General features: G+C 30.4%; 2 protein-coding genes and 2 non-coding genes across 10 annotated transcripts; 3 read left to right on the plus strand and 1 right to left on the minus strand.

Annotated features, from left to right (window-relative positions):
- Positions 1 to 279: 279 nt before the first annotated feature.
- On the minus strand, positions 280 to 351 carry TRNAD-GUC. Its single transcript has one exon. It is a non-coding gene; the product is annotated as a tRNA-Asp (tRNA).
- Positions 352 to 1,657: 1,306 nt separating this feature from the next.
- TRNAD-GUC lies at positions 1,658 to 1,729 on the plus strand. The gene has a single exon. It is a non-coding gene; the product is annotated as a tRNA-Asp (tRNA).
- On the plus strand, positions 1,661 to 5,172 carry LOC114177205 (peptidyl-tRNA hydrolase, chloroplastic). The gene is made up of 8 exons (XM_028062469.1): positions 1,661 to 2,084; positions 2,223 to 2,307; positions 3,010 to 3,077; positions 3,318 to 3,368; positions 3,445 to 3,518; positions 4,339 to 4,397; positions 4,480 to 4,556; positions 4,648 to 5,172. Exons 1-8 carry the CDS (start codon positions 1,845 to 1,847, stop codon positions 4,759 to 4,761), a joined length of 768 nt encoding a protein of 255 aa, XP_027918270.1. The 5' UTR covers positions 1,661 to 1,844; the 3' UTR covers positions 4,762 to 5,172.
- Positions 4,827 to 13,488, plus strand: LOC114177202 (actin-related protein 4-like). Of its 7 annotated transcripts, none has more exons than XR_003603108.1 (20): positions 6,481 to 6,702; positions 6,809 to 6,900; positions 7,590 to 7,766; positions 7,857 to 7,930; positions 8,342 to 8,422; positions 8,583 to 8,643; positions 8,797 to 8,846; positions 9,100 to 9,154; positions 9,744 to 9,821; positions 9,908 to 9,961; positions 10,345 to 10,398; positions 10,469 to 10,529; positions 11,244 to 11,295; positions 11,467 to 11,533; positions 11,675 to 11,737; positions 11,837 to 11,899; positions 11,996 to 12,058; positions 12,664 to 12,715; positions 12,896 to 12,964; positions 13,093 to 13,442. XR_003603108.1 is itself a non-coding variant. In XM_028062461.1 (20 exons), the coding sequence occupies exons 1-20, from the start codon at positions 6,690 to 6,692 to the stop codon at positions 13,136 to 13,138; spliced, it is 1,338 nt and encodes a 445-aa protein (XP_027918262.1). In that variant the 5' UTR covers positions 6,487 to 6,689; the 3' UTR covers positions 13,139 to 13,442. The 7 variants fall into 7 exon arrangements, 4 of the variants coding, with proteins under 4 accessions (XP_027918263.1, XP_027918264.1, XP_027918261.1 ...); XM_028062461.1 differs by having other exon boundaries at positions 6,487 to 6,702; positions 12,651 to 12,715; XM_028062462.1 differs by lacking the exon at positions 6,481 to 6,702 and adding an exon at positions 4,827 to 4,959 and having other exon boundaries at positions 11,837 to 12,058; positions 12,651 to 12,715; positions 13,093 to 13,488.
- Positions 13,489 to 15,047: the final 1,559 nt, after the last annotated feature.

The raw sequence follows: 15,047 nt of genomic DNA on the forward strand, positions 1-15,047 counted from the left end.
TTATATATATATATATATATATATATATATATATATATATATATATATATATATATTATGAATGAATTTATCCTTTTAAAAATGTAGGTCCAAAATTGATGGTATCCTATTAACAAATAAAACTTGACTAAAAAATCAAAACAACACAGTTGTCGGAGGATTGAACTCGATCATGTGGCTGGAAGATGAGAAAAGCCACCACTATACTAGAACAACTTAACAGTTTTGATGGTTCAGAAAAATAATCTCAATTTAATATAAAAGCAGATTTAAAAACAACGCCGTTGCCGGGGATCGAACCCAGGTCACCCGCGTGACAGGCGGGAATACTCACCACTATACTACAACGACTTGATGGTTTTAAGAGTTTAAGTTTTAATAAATAACTTCTTTTGTATGCGTAAGTATTCTTTATTACTGATGCAAATTGATTGCTTATGTTTCTAGGTATTTATGGAATATATGTATTGAGTAAAAGAAAGATTTAATATGTCACAGAAAGAGTGATGAATATTAAAAAGTTATGTAATATTATCCACGTAAATAGTTAACTTTGAAGTATAAAAAATGTTATTAAAAGTAAAATGTGTCGAACTCATACGGAGAAAATAAAAATATGAAAAAGTATATATTATAACGATTATGAATGATAAAAAAGTAATTTTAATGAGAAGAAATAAGCACTAAATAATATCGAGAGAGAAATATCGAAAAAAAAAAATGTAAAAAAGGGAATATATATGTTGTACCTATAAATATTATGGTAAAACTTAGTATTCAATGTTTTTTTTCGAAGGATATTTTCGTTGATTTCAAAACATCAACCATTCTTTTTCTCTCTTTTGATAAAAAAAATGCTTTTTAATATTTTCCTTTTCTTACTATAGTGGCTTGAGTTATGAAAGTCTACACTTTATTTTTATTTTTTAATATTATGTTAGATCGAATTAATATTTTTTTTCTCATGTAACAATTAGAAATAGTTATTCCATAACATTCTTTTTCTTTTTTTGCATTGCTAATAATATGACACACGCCTCTGTACTAAGACTATTCCTACAAGTTGTCATATGAATTGAGTTAACAAACTTATTATGGTGAAGTAATAAAATACCACAATAAAAAATTTTAAAATTAAAAATATTAATATAAAATAAATAATAATAGTAGTAGTAAATATATATATATATATATATATATATATATATATATTTCTTTAACATTATTTTCCACCTCACTTTCATTAAAAGGAGTATAAATTTATGTTTCTTCAATATCATTAGACACAATATCACAAATAGTTTATCATTTAACAGAATGAGAAGGACGCAAAAGAAAAAAAAAAGTCTGTTTTTAAGAAAAGAGAAATAATTTTACCATCAAGAAACAAGGCTTTCTTCATATATGAAAAAAATTGAAAAGTCCATCTATCCGGTCAAAATATTTTGGGTACTCGTACTCAGTCCAATTAATATTTGAATCCAGATATACTTAAAATTACTCTTAAAATATTGCCAGATAGATATTCCTGATTTATTAATACAAGGAATAACACTTAACTTTGGTTATCACTATTACACAAGAATAAAGATAATAAGGAATATGTATGCCTACAAGAAAAAAATAATTAGGAATAAAAGGAATCTCTAAACATCAGGTCGTTGTAGTATAGTGGTGAGTATTCCCGCCTGTCACGCGGGTGACCCGGGTTCGATCCCCGGCAACGGCGTCGTTTTTATTTTCATGCGTTTTATCTTTGTTTTTCCTGGTTTCTTTCCATCTTACCTTCCTCGATTCTTCTTTTTAGGGTTTATCATGTTTGTGTTTCATTGACGTTTGAAAAGATGAACATTTGTAGTTTCTGGGTATCTTCCATGAAAATCCCCTTTCACGGGTGTCGATTCTCAAGGCCTTTCTTCTCTCTATCTTCTCCGTCTCGCAATCGCATTATGACCATTCAAAGTTCTTCTTCTTCGTCTGCTTCCATATCAACGGAGTCCAAAGAGAAGAAGAAGGAAAATTTACCTTGGTTGATCGTTGGCCTCGGCAATCCAGGCAAAAAGTACGCTGCCACTCGTCACAATGTCTGTCAGTCACCCTATTCATACCCTCTCCATCTTTTCATTTTGGATAGTTACAAAGCATAAACATAAAATCAGTTTTGCATAACATTTTTTGACATTGATATTATTGTAACCTGTTTTGGAGTTTTATGTTTTCAGGTGGGCTTTGAAATGGTTGATGCCATAGCTGAAGCTGAAGGGATATCTATGAACACTGTTTCCTTCAAAGCTTTATTTGGGAAAGGTTTGATAGACCTTGGCAAAACCCTGCCTCTAATATTTCTCTTCAATTAAATTTGGTTTTATCTTTTCATAGAGACATGCCAGTCAGCTTTAAAATTCAAAGTCTAGGTTATTGGTAAAGATATGATTTCTTTCTAGCTCCTAGATATCACAAGTAGGAGTAATGCTCGTTTTTTTTTTTTCTGCAATGCTTCTAACCATTGTGTTATCTCCCTGTACAAAATTACTAGCATTTAAGTTTGTCTCGCAAGGTGGCAATTTTTTTGGAGCTGTCTTGCATGTACCTTGTATATATTCAGTTTTGGGATCGGTTAGTCTATGCCATTATTTGGGATTGATAGATATGATATGTCTTGCCATACTTCTAACATATATGTCTGAACTCTGAATTCCAAACTCCTCATCATCCTTACCTGTTTTAGCGTCATTTTGTATTCAGTTTTCTGCGTTATGATGATAATTTTTATTTTTTAGTGAAGCCCAATTGTGTTGTGATTCCAGATTTCTTGCCAAACCTGAATCCATCAGTATTTAATCACCCAATTAATGTAGTTTCCATGCTATGGTTTTTTGCATAAATATTCAAATAGCAGACAGACACTGGTTCCACAAGATTTCAGAATATTGGTGATAAAAGCAAATGGAAAAAAGTTTAAGTATTTGTATGTTCTCATTCGTGACAGAAGTTGTTTTCTGGTTGCAGGTTTAATAGGTGATGTCCCAGTCATACTTGCAAAACCACAGACTTTTATGAATTCTAGCGGTGAATCTGTATGTGTGCTATCTGGATATAATGTTCAAATGTTTTAAAGCAATGGCATTTTGTTGTGTCTATGCTATGATGACTCATGTTTATACTTATGACATCAATTCTTTCTTTTAATTTAAAGATCTGTGTAGTCATAGCATAATATATCTATATTCCTAGTTGGACCTTCGCTTCCTAAGAATTCACTGTAATAAATATTATATTTTGATTATTATGGGCTGTTGTTTCGATCTATTTTGAAGGTTGGGGCCATAGTTTCGTACTACAAGATTCCACTAAAGCAAGTACTCGTGGTATAATATCTATGCTATGACTACTTTGTTCTTTTTACTTTTTAAACAATATGGCATTGATAATTTTCATTTTCAGATCTTTGATGACTTGGATTTACCTTTTGCTAAATTGCGGCTTCTACCAAAGGGTGGACATGGAGGCCACAATGGGTAATTATAATTTTCTTTACTTGCGCACTCTTTTTGCAACAGAACTGGTGTATGCCTGCTTTGGCACCTTTGAATCTATAAATCAACATGTCCATTGTTGTTGTGAATAGAGGCCTGGGTTCTTCGTATTTTTGAAAGTTGAAATGTGATATTTGTCTTCCTTTAGTCACACCCACAAGGTCAGGGAAATGCTTTGCTTGAAAAATACTTTCCTGCACAATTATCCTTTTTCATGCTCAACTGAATCAAGGCAAAATATTGGGTTGTGGGATGCTAGACTCGCATGCCTCTTTTATCGGAAAGGAACTATTTATTTTCATCAGATGTGGGTAAATTTTTTTGCTGTGTGGCTAATGATCAAGATAATATCCTCGCTCACTCGTTGGGGCAAAGGGTGTTTGAGTTGATGTGTTCACCAAGACAATATGCATGACAACCATACAGAGAACTAGAAAAATTACTATGGGAAAAAAAAGTAAACAATTCCCTTTTTCTCTGTTGAAATTATATGTAGGGGTAAATCAGTCTCCTTGTCTCTGCGTCAAATCATTGATCTTGTGTGGTTTTGTACCGTGCAAGTTTAAGAAACTCATTTTTTGTGTTGAGATTGGGGAGTGCACTGGGGAAACTGTATGTAAGTTTTGGAAGAGGGTGGAAAGAAGGTTGCAATATTCTGAGGGCAAGGCATGCCGGAAGGCTAACTATATTTATTATGATAATTGATACTGGGTGATATAAAAATAACCATTTACCTTGTTTCTTTCAAATAGAAAGAGAAATGAAGCGTCACTGTTTTCATTTTCCTTGTTTTTTTTGGCAGAATGAAGAGTGTTATTAATCATTTCAAAGGGAATAATGGTTTTCCTCGCTTAAGAATTGGTAAATTCATACCATTTCAGTAATTTATATTACATCTATATTACAATAATTTATAACACCGTGCCATTTTATTGCTGATTAGGCATCGGACGACCTCCCGGTAAAATGGATCCTGTAGCATTTGTTCTTCGCACGTTCACTAAACAGGAAAGAGAAGAGGTACGTATTTTGTTCACTTTTTGAAGTTTGAAGTGACAACTGTGGCTTGCCACACATGGAAGTTCTAAATGTTCATAAAATTATCTTTCAGTTGAATTTTACATTACAAGATGGAATAGAAGCTCTTCGGATTCTTTTGCTGGAAGGATTTGATAAAAGTGCAACATTTGTTAACAGTGCCAAAAAGATAGAGCAAACTGGTTGAGGAAACAGCTTACTTAGAATATCCTTTTGACAAGTACAAACAGGATCGTACAGCAAGGAGATACATACTACTTAAAAAGAGTAAATTCGTTCAAGGCCCTGCTTTTAATTCCAGAGTCATGATTAAGCAAATATTTATCCATTCTTTAAGAAGCAGTTTCTGCCCATTGAATTCGAACCTGAAGCTTGGAATCTTCAGGTACTATTCTGTTGTGTTTTTTCAATTTTGAGCCCTTCCAGCACCTTGAATTATAGTGTACAATGTTGTGAAATTATTATTAGTCAGTTGCATTTCACGTAACTTTTATAATAATGATCACATAAGATCATTTTCTGTTTGTAAAGATCCCATTTTTAACTGCCAGGAAGTTAAATAGCTCAATTTCATTCAACATCTGTCTTTAATTCTTTATCACTATGTACTATAAGGTTTTTTTCTTCCCAAGTTTTTTATTGGTTGACAAGACTATTTATACAAGACTTGCTGTGGCATGATGTGGTCAATGAGTTGTGTTTCTTAATCAAAGTGATTGCGTATACTCTCTGCTTACATATCTATGATAATGGCTATTCTCATCATTTCCAACATACTATTTAAGCTAAATTAAATAGTTTTGATATTATTTTTCTCTCAAAATTAAATCAATTTGGTCTTATAGAACAAAGATAAATTTATCCTTGAGAATTGAAATTATAACTTCAAAATTTCAGTGCTTGATTTCGTTTTTCAAGCTCAAAATACAAATTAAACAAACTTATTCTTTTACCTTTTGTTTCTTTACATTTATTAACCAATTCTACTCTAATAAAACCACTCATAAAAATTAAAAGTGTTTTTTTTTGTATAATTATAATCATGATTTTTTTATGTAAAAATTAAAAATATTTTATAACTATTTTTAGCACGTTTTTTATTATAAATTTACTCATCCTATAATATAGTTATTATTAGTAATTATTTGAATTCAAACAGGCTTTTTTTTGGTTATGATAATAAAAAATAATAAAATTATTATTATCAGAATTACAAAAGTAAATTTAAATATTTTTCAATTTTATTGTAGATATTTTGTTTACATAAATTTTTATTGTAAGTAGTTATTTTCATCTTTTTAAAAATAGTTAAATTTTAGGAAAAAAAGGATTAAATCGTAAAGTTATAAAAATAAATAATTTGTATATTTTTTTTAGTATAAATGATTATTTGAATTTAAAAAAGTACTTATTAGAAAGATAAAAATAGGATTTTTTTTTTTATTATTAGTAATTATTTGAATTTAGAAAAGCTTTTTTTATGATAATAAAAAATGTTAAAATTATTATTATTATTACAAAAGTAAACTTAAATAATTTTCACAATTTTATAAAAGAATGATCAAATTAAAAAAGATTAAATTTAAAAAAAAAATACCACTTAAAAGGTAAATAATAAAATAATTATTTTGATTTTAAAAAATTTCTAAAATGTAAAATTAGTAAATAGACGTGAAGACTAAAAAGAGGAATTATATATATATATATATATATATATATATATATATATATATATATATTTAATATAAGTATAATTATTTATTTTATGTATAAAGTTTTATAACTACAACATGAACTTTAATAAAAAAAATTTCAATTTATTTAGTTACAGAAACTACTTTTTAATTACTTTTAGTTTTCTTATATTAAAATGTATAGACTTCCAATCTTTCTCAAGAACAACCATAAAACGTGGCATGGATTGAATCCCAAGAACCCGCCATCAGCGAAAACTTGAAAAAGCCTTTGGTCTTTCTTCTTCTTCTTCTGTTCGTTCTTTTCTTCCTCCTTTCATTTCTTCCTCTCCGTGCTCCTTCTTTACATTCTTTCACATCTAAACCCTTCAATCCCAACTTTCTTTTACACAACTCACATTCACCTCACGAAACCCGAGTCATGTATGGCGGTGGTCAGTGTTCACTCATTTCTTCCCTGTCTCTCTTTCAACTTTCGTAATCTCTGATTTTCGTTTTCATTTCAATCTTTTTGTTTTCTTTTTTATTCGTAATTCACAGACGAAGCATCAGCCATAGTAATAGACCTGGGTTCGCATACATGCAAAGCTGGTTACGCTGGCGAAGAGGCTCCCAAGGCCGTTTTCCCCACTGTAAGCGTCGCTTTCAACTGTGACCTACCCTCCTAGCAAACCTTCTGTTCTTGCTTTTTTTCCATCAAATAGAATTTGAAATGCGCATCTGTTTTAAGCTTATACAACATTCACTCTGCTATATCCGAATATTCTTGCATTCTTCCTGTGTTTTTTTAATCTTAGGTGCGTCTCATTAATATTTATTTATTGAAGGTTTCTCAAGCCTTACACACTTAGCAAGGATTAATTTCATAGATGGATAATTTATGGGACTGAATTTTTATATGCAAAATTTTGGGGACTGAGTCGACACACATTTCTATTGAGGAGGAGATTGTATATTGAGTTTTCCATGTCTTGAGCAGTTATATCAATTTTACACAATTATTCCTCTTCAGTTCTGCTCTGAATTTTTGTCCTGTAATGATCAACATGACCTAATTTCAGTAGTTGATGGTATGATCAAAAATCAATTCATGCATATGAATAACAAATCATGCATGTGTTGACATATCACTGAATTTCTCTAGATAATACCTAGTTTACATTTTACTTTATTGGAACCAAATCCATTCATGTAGTGAATAGATAAACATTGGTGCTTGATCTTAAATAATACTGTTGGAGAATGCATAACATATTTTTGTAAGGGATATCTGTAAAATTTATAGGAAATATATAGTTACGTATAGTGATTGATTATTTAGGTTGTTGGTGTAATTGATCAAATGGACATTGATGGACCTGTTCATGCTGGCGTGTCCTCTGGATCTGCTGTGGATTTGCAAAACAATAATAAAAATCATGAATCTGACAGAACCAAAGAAAAACGCAAACTTTATGTAGGATCACAGTCCCTGGGATACCGTCGAGACTATATGGAGGTATTTGAAATATCTGCTACATTAGGCTTTAGTTAATTCAGTTTTGTATTATTTTATTTTTTTTGGTAATTTGTCTGATATACTGTTCAGCTGCTCTCACCATTGAGGAATGGAGTTATTGTTGACTGGAATATTGTTGACAACATATGGGATCATGCTTTGAGGTTGTTTCTGAATACTGGAACTGTATAATCTGGAATGAAAGATTATCATTTTCTTCTCTTCTTCTTTTGTGTGGTATACAGGATCATTATTTTCTTGACATATCATATGCAGTTGTCTTGCCAGGGTTCTTACTTTGGAATCTTGTGATAGTTTTTGTCATATGTGGTGTTCCCAAGAATTTGTCAACTCTAGTTTGTATAGAGCAAAAAGGGGATATGTGTGGTTGAGATGTCCTGTTATTTATGCTAGGACATATGTTACACCAATCTCACTTTGTGTTTACCAATCCGAGTTGTATGTGTGATGTTGTTTTTCCATCTGTGTCAAGTATTGTTCTCTTACGCATTGCTGTTAATTTATTTTTCTCATTTTATGTTTTATTCCTCTATTCGCTGTGACTATTTTTTCAGGGAATGCCTCCGGGTTGATCCTAAAGAGCGTCCAATGCTACTTGCCGAACAATGTTCCAGCACTCAAGAAGAGAGAGAAAGGTATTCTGATAAAAGTACCCATCCCCTCTCATTTAAGTTTTTGGTTTTTAGGCTTTTAGTTATTTACACTATTATATTATTTCATGTTCGGTAATAACGTTTGGTTCAATAATTCGATTTTTAAATTTTCTTTTTTATAATTCTTTTCTTTCTGTATCAGGGCAGCAGAACTTATGTTTGAAAAATATAAAGTACCAGCATTGTTTTTGGCGAAGAATGCGGTAAGTTGTATGATTTTTACTGTTCTGTTCATGTCTTAATTTTACATGCAAGTTGCAACATAAAACATTAGTGATAAAAAATGTATTTTATATAGTTTGCAAGAAACCATGAATTACTGAACTAGTTAATGAAGGAATCTTTCTTGACACCAGGTTCTCACATCTTTTGCATCAGGACGTGCTACCTCATTAGTTGTTGATAGGTATGAGAATTTTTAAGCTGATGACAAATAATTTGGTTCTGTGTTGATGATAATGTTCAATAGAATTGTCAGATTGGGTACTTGTGAATACGGTTCGGAAGATAGTGCAGTACATTTGTCTTCCTTTTTATTTTTCAGCATTTGACTAAATTTTTGTTGTCACTTTACTTCACATTGATTGAGTGCAGTTGACATGCCAGATTATAATAGTACATTTCTGACGAGTAGTTTTGTTCATTATTTCAAAATTTAGTGGTGGTGGATTAACTACAGTTGTACCAGTACTGGATGGTTATGTTCTTCAAAAGGTATTATTTGCTGTCCTGAAAAATAGAACTCATATTTTACTACATGCTTATTGTATTTAATTTGTTATTATAAGACTAATTTTATTAATTACACTTTTCTTTGTGTGAATTATTGTTCCGAAGACATCTTATTTCATTAAGAAGATCACTACTGGATTTGGGTTTTAAGTAAGTCATTGATATATTTCTTAAAGATATTTAATATCATGTGATAAGTTATCTGATCTTCTTTTGCTGACTATGAAAGAACATGGTAAAAGGTACTGTTTTAAAATTTGTGACAAAACTGGGAATTTTCCAATTGTATAATCACGACGACAATTATTTTTAGTATGTTAGAAAATGGTTGAGTTGTTTTTGGTATTCACCCTTGTATGAAGGAGTATAATTGTGGCATGCAAGTTCCATTTAGTTTCATTATCAATATTAATTTTTCTTCATCTGTATGTGGTGGATGTTTTACATTTTCTTTCTTGATATATAATTTAGAGGAATTTTTATTATATCTTTATTGTAGCCTTGTATTTTGTGTATAATGTTTATATAAGTTTCCCGTGTCTGCTTATCTCTTTATTTATGTTTACAATAGGCTGTGATAACTTCTATTATAGGAGGACAATTTCTGACAGAATCCTTCACGAAAAGTTTGGAGGCCAAAGGTATCACAGTGAGTAACGAAAACGAGCTATTTTCATTTTTTTTATGATCATCTCAATTAAAGTAGCTATATTTATATTTACATTTTTTTGTTAGCCAAGACCTCAATATTCATTCAAGAAGAAGGAGATAAGCCCTGGGAATATTCAGGTATCTTATAATTGTAACTTTTAACTATTTCTCAGTAGCATGTCTTGTTTTTGTGATTTTGCTTAACTTTTAATTCTTTTTCCCTTGAGTTTTTGAAGTTTGGAATGTCGGGGTGTCAACCTTGGGGTGTTGTATTCCACTGTTGCCCCCAGAGGGCTTCAACTTTGTGGTAGAACCATCATGACATGGAATAAGGACTCCATTTTCATCTTTTCAAGCCTGATGCCCACTCTTGATCTTGAACTTTATCGGCCAATTAATTGTTCAAGTTTGTTAAGAATGACAATCTTGGTTGTGGTACATTGCTGGAGTGATAAATGTACATCTATTTTTCTTTCTTGCTTATTCATATCTTTATGACTTGTGTTTTTTGTGATTCATAGATTGTAGACCTTGATTTTCCACGTACATCAAAAGGCTACAAACTCTACTGCCAGGTATTTATTCCGCCCATATTTTATTTTCATGTCTTTATCTCCATTCCTTGCTGATTCATTATCGTGACAGAGGGTTATTGTTGAAAAAATCAAGGAATGTGTTTGCCGAACACCAGATTCTCCATATGATGGTTTGTATCCCAATCGTAGTTTCACATAATGTTTTGACTTTTGAGCCTTCTTGGTCTAGTTCATTGAATTCTTTGTGGGACACATACAGAAAAATGCTTTCCTTTTTGTGGCATTTGTGTTAGGTTGTGCATTAATTAGCTCTGTTTGTGATATGTTGATTGAAAATAAAATTTTTAGTCCATTCTTCAATGGTTGATATTAACCGTAGCTCTACTATTGTATTATTTCATAATTCGTGAAAGTTTTTTTGTTAATCTATGGTAGCAATGTATGAGTTTATTAGATTCTTATGATTTAGTTTTATTTTAATTATTATATAAATAGTAAACTGATGTGATTGCTTGCAACTACAGGGGTTTAAACAGCTTTCACAGTTCTCTCGCAAGCTATGCATATGTTGGCTTGATTTTTCCTTTGACATTATTTGTGGAACTTGCTCATGGTTTTTTGATGTGCTGATGTAATGAGAATTTTTATTGAAAAATAAAGCATTTATTATATGTAAAACACAATAAATAGTTTAATTTATTTAATTAATTGGAAACATCTACTTGTGTGTATTATTAACTTCTCATTAACCAGTTCTCTTAGAGAACATTATAGTCGGACTCATTTTAACTATGATGGTCTTACCTTTCTGTTTACATTGGATTTCATTATTATCAGATTCCACACGACTTGATATCTATTATAATTTTTTTTTTTCCATGCAGAGAGTGCGTATTCTAATCTTCCTATGACCACATACGAGCTTCCTGATGGCCAGTGAGTCCAACATTACTTGTATTGAAATATTCAGGGTTTTTTTCTTTTAATTATTTGAATGGTCTTTCGGTTCTTGTCTCTGTTATCTTCTGTGTATCTACAAGTATATTTGTTGATTTTAATTACTTTTTCTGCGATAACCATATAACTTTGATACCATGCATGTCACAGGATTATTGAAGTCGGATCTGACAGATTCAAGATTCCTGATATTCTTTTCAATCCATCTCTTGTTCTGGTGTGTGGTTTTTATGCTTGGATGTTTTGATTTTATTCAATGGGATTTTTAGCGGTGTTCTTTGCTTTTACGGTTCAGTTCAGTCAAATTTCCATTCTGCGCGTCCTCTTATTAATTTTACTTCTTTAATATATATCGCAGACAATCCCTGGCATGGAGGGTCTTGCAAACATTGTTCCTAAACTTCGCAGTCTTCCTAAAATGGTTTTTTTTTTTTTTTTGTAAATTTTAGTACATTCTTTCTATATAGACTTAAGACTTAAAGTTTTCTTCCATTGCTCATTGTTTTACCGTTTCTTGCAGATCATAGAGAGCATTAATAAGTGTGATGTGAACATTCGTAGAGAACTATTTAGTACCATACTGGTAACCTTCATATTGATTTGGTGCTTGCCCGTTCCACCTCTTTCTGAGTTTAAGGGTACTTGGACATATGTGAAACTAATTTTGTATATCTCACAGCTTACTGGTGGTACAGCTTCAATGCATCAACTGAAGGAACGCATTGAGAAAGACTTGCTAGAGGTCAAATTTACACAGAAGCACATATTTTATTAAATGAAGGCCTATTTTTCTTAATGATAAATATTATTGGTTTGTTTTCTTTAGAATATCCAATGTTTTGTACTCATTTTTATTCTGATAAATTTCTTTTCTGCCACATGCTATCACTATCATATACAGGAACACACGATCCGCTCGGAATGCCAAATTTCTGATTATCATAAATTTTATCGGCCGGTTTCTTTTAAAATGTCCAATGTTTTTGTTCTTTTTATTCTATTATTGTAATAAATTTCCCTTTTGCCACATGCCATCATTATCATATACATAAAGACACAATCCACAGACTGAAGATCGTGGAAACCTTGAAAAGCTTTGTAGAGAATCGGTGATTGTAAAAAGCCTAGTAATTGCAAAATAAGGCTTTGAAAAACTAGGAGGAACACAACCTTCTGTCTGTTTTGTGGAAATTGGTTGGAAAATAATTTCAGTATGTAAGACGATATGTTATTTACATGTCAGTCATATGCTTGAATGATGTTCTTGGGCTGTTGGCAATTGTATTTATATTAATACATAGACAAGATGTTTGAGATGTGATTTCTGTTTGTAGGAGTCCCCTCCAGCTGCTAGAGTTAAAGTATTTGCCTGTGGCAATGCTACTGAAAGAAGGTTCAGGTGGGATGTTCATGGTGTTTGTCTGTATTTTTCTCAATTTCACGCGTCTGTGATGATATTACGATGAGTTGGTTCATGTTGCAACATCTGCTCCAGTTCTCCCTCCTTTCTTAATGATGCAATGCAACTTAAGATTATGTAGCTTGTTTACACATTAAAAGGCCATTTTCTCCTTTGCAGTGTTTGGATAGGGGGGAGCATATTGGCTTCTGTTGGCTCCTTCCAGCAGATGTGGTTCTCCAAGTCTGAGTAAGTGTTAACTGATTGCGAAAGAGTTCAGTTATTCAAGTTCGATCACCATGAAAACTGACTTAAAAATTCTGTACTCATGATTATTATTTTTTAAATACAAAGCTAATTCAGTGTGCTATGGATAGGTATGAAGAGCAAGGTGCTTCTTATATCCATAAAAAATGCCCTTGAGTTTCTAACGGGTGTGAATACGTGTTAATTACTTTCCTTCGAGATCCCGGCAATTTCAGGAAGTCCAATGTTGATTCTAAACTAGTGGCTTGTCCTCAAGGAATTGTTTCAAATTCACTCTACAGTACTAAACTAGGCTGATATCAGTACACGTGTAATGACTACGCTATTGATGTTTTACTTGTTGATGTCAACACAGTGGTATTCGTAGCATTACTTGTCATGCACCTTAACAAAGCCAAAATGTTGTACCATACTTTTTTGGAGGTAAATGTAAATGTAACAAAGTTACAACGTGAAAAAACGTGTATTAATGTCTGTATAAAAAAGTAACGGTTATAATAAAAAAATATGATATTTATAATTCAATGTTAAACCAGTTCACATTGTAAGGGTGGTTTATGTGATTAAACATTTGAAATTTAGATATTTTTGTGTGGAAAAGAAAAGTAATAAATAAAAATATTAATGGCTATGAGTTATGCTTGAGCATGGACATTTTTATACAAAGAGATTAAATCAATTACATTTGATTTTATTTGATTTAAAAGTTAAAATTACACACACACACACACACACACACACATATATATATATATATATATATATATATATATATATATATATTATAAAGTTGAAGTTACTTTTTTATTTTTATTGAAGGTTAATTTATTATACATTCATAAATATATAAGTTGAAACATATGAAGTTATTTAGAATTTTAACGGTGACAGGTTAAGTAAGAAAATATGAATGCATCCATAATTGAAATTGATAACAAATTTTTTTTTTCTATTAAATAATATTCGTTGCATACTTAATAAACAATAAACTATGATCCACGCTTATAGAAAAAAGAAGGCAATCAAACGTTAAGTAATGATTATAATAATAATCTTTACATCTATATATGCATATAAAGAGATTTGTGATTACATAATTTCAATCTTGTTAACTAACTTTACTTTTTTACAGTAACCACTATTATAGCAAAATCTCAATTTGGTCCTCGTATTTTTATTAGTCTCAATTAGATCCTCATTTTTGTAAATTAGTATCAATTAGGTCTTTTCCGTTAGTAGGTGCCACGTGTCAGCTTCTCGTTTTTTTGATTTTTTTAAATTTTTTTAAATTTTTCTTTTTAAAAATTTTTATGCCACGTGTCAAGTTTGTAGTGTGCCACGTGTCAATCTAATATGGTGACACGTGTCAAATTAATGTATGAATCTCAATTTGATCCTCATATTTGTTAAATTGATTTGATTTAAGTCCCAATTTTTTAAAAAAAAATTCGATTTCAGACACTCCAAATTTAGACCAAATTTTACTTATGATTATTTTTATTAAAATTGATATTTTTATTAAATATTTTAATAATATTAATTATATTTAATATTAAAATTTTAAATATATTTATTTTAATTTTTTATAAAATTATTTTAAAATTTTACATTTGAATTTATAAAATTGTTATTTTTAAGTCAACTCTAAAATATTGTTGATATTGAATATTATACAAATATTTCAAATATAAATTTATTAATATATATATTTATAATTTTAAAATAAAATTTAAATAAGGTTTAATGTAAAATATAAATTTAAATAAATTAAATGTTGTTAAAAATATGTAATAGAAATATCACTTGTAATAAAAGTATCATCATTACATTTATAAAAAAATTAAATTTGTTCTAAATTTGGAGTACATGAAATTAAAATTATTTTAAAAAAATTTGGGACTGAAATCAAATCAAATTAACAAATATGAGGACCAAATTGATATTTATACAATAATTTGACACGTGTCACCATATTAGATTAATACGTGGCACACTACAAACTTGACACGTGGTATAAATATTTTATAAAAAAATTCAAAAAATTTAAAAAAACGAGGAGCTTACA

The sequence above is a fragment of the Vigna unguiculata genome, chromosome 3, assembly GCF_004118075.2.
Source record: "Vigna unguiculata cultivar IT97K-499-35 chromosome 3, ASM411807v1, whole genome shotgun sequence".
NCBI lineage: Eukaryota > Viridiplantae > Streptophyta > Magnoliopsida > Fabales > Fabaceae > Vigna > Vigna unguiculata.

Excerpts from the sequence above, each read along its gene's own strand:
- LOC114177205 (XM_028062469.1), top strand. The coding sequence starts at position 1,845 with ATGAACATTTGTAGTTTCTGGGTATCTTCCATGAAAATCCCCTTTCAC. Across the intron at positions 4,398-4,479 it reads TTTTCCTCGCTTAAGAATTG|GCATCGGACGACCTCCCGGT; the intron begins GTAAATTCATAC and ends ATTGCTGATTAG. Across the intron at positions 4,557-4,647 it reads CTAAACAGGAAAGAGAAGAG|TTGAATTTTACATTACAAGA; the intron begins GTACGTATTTTG and ends ATTATCTTTCAG.
- LOC114177202 (XM_028062460.1), top strand. Across the intron at positions 8,644-8,796 it reads TGTTTTTGGCGAAGAATGCG|GTTCTCACATCTTTTGCATC; the intron begins GTAAGTTGTATG and ends TCTTGACACCAG. Across the intron at positions 8,847-9,099 it reads ACCTCATTAGTTGTTGATAG|TGGTGGTGGATTAACTACAG; the intron begins GTATGAGAATTT and ends TTCAAAATTTAG.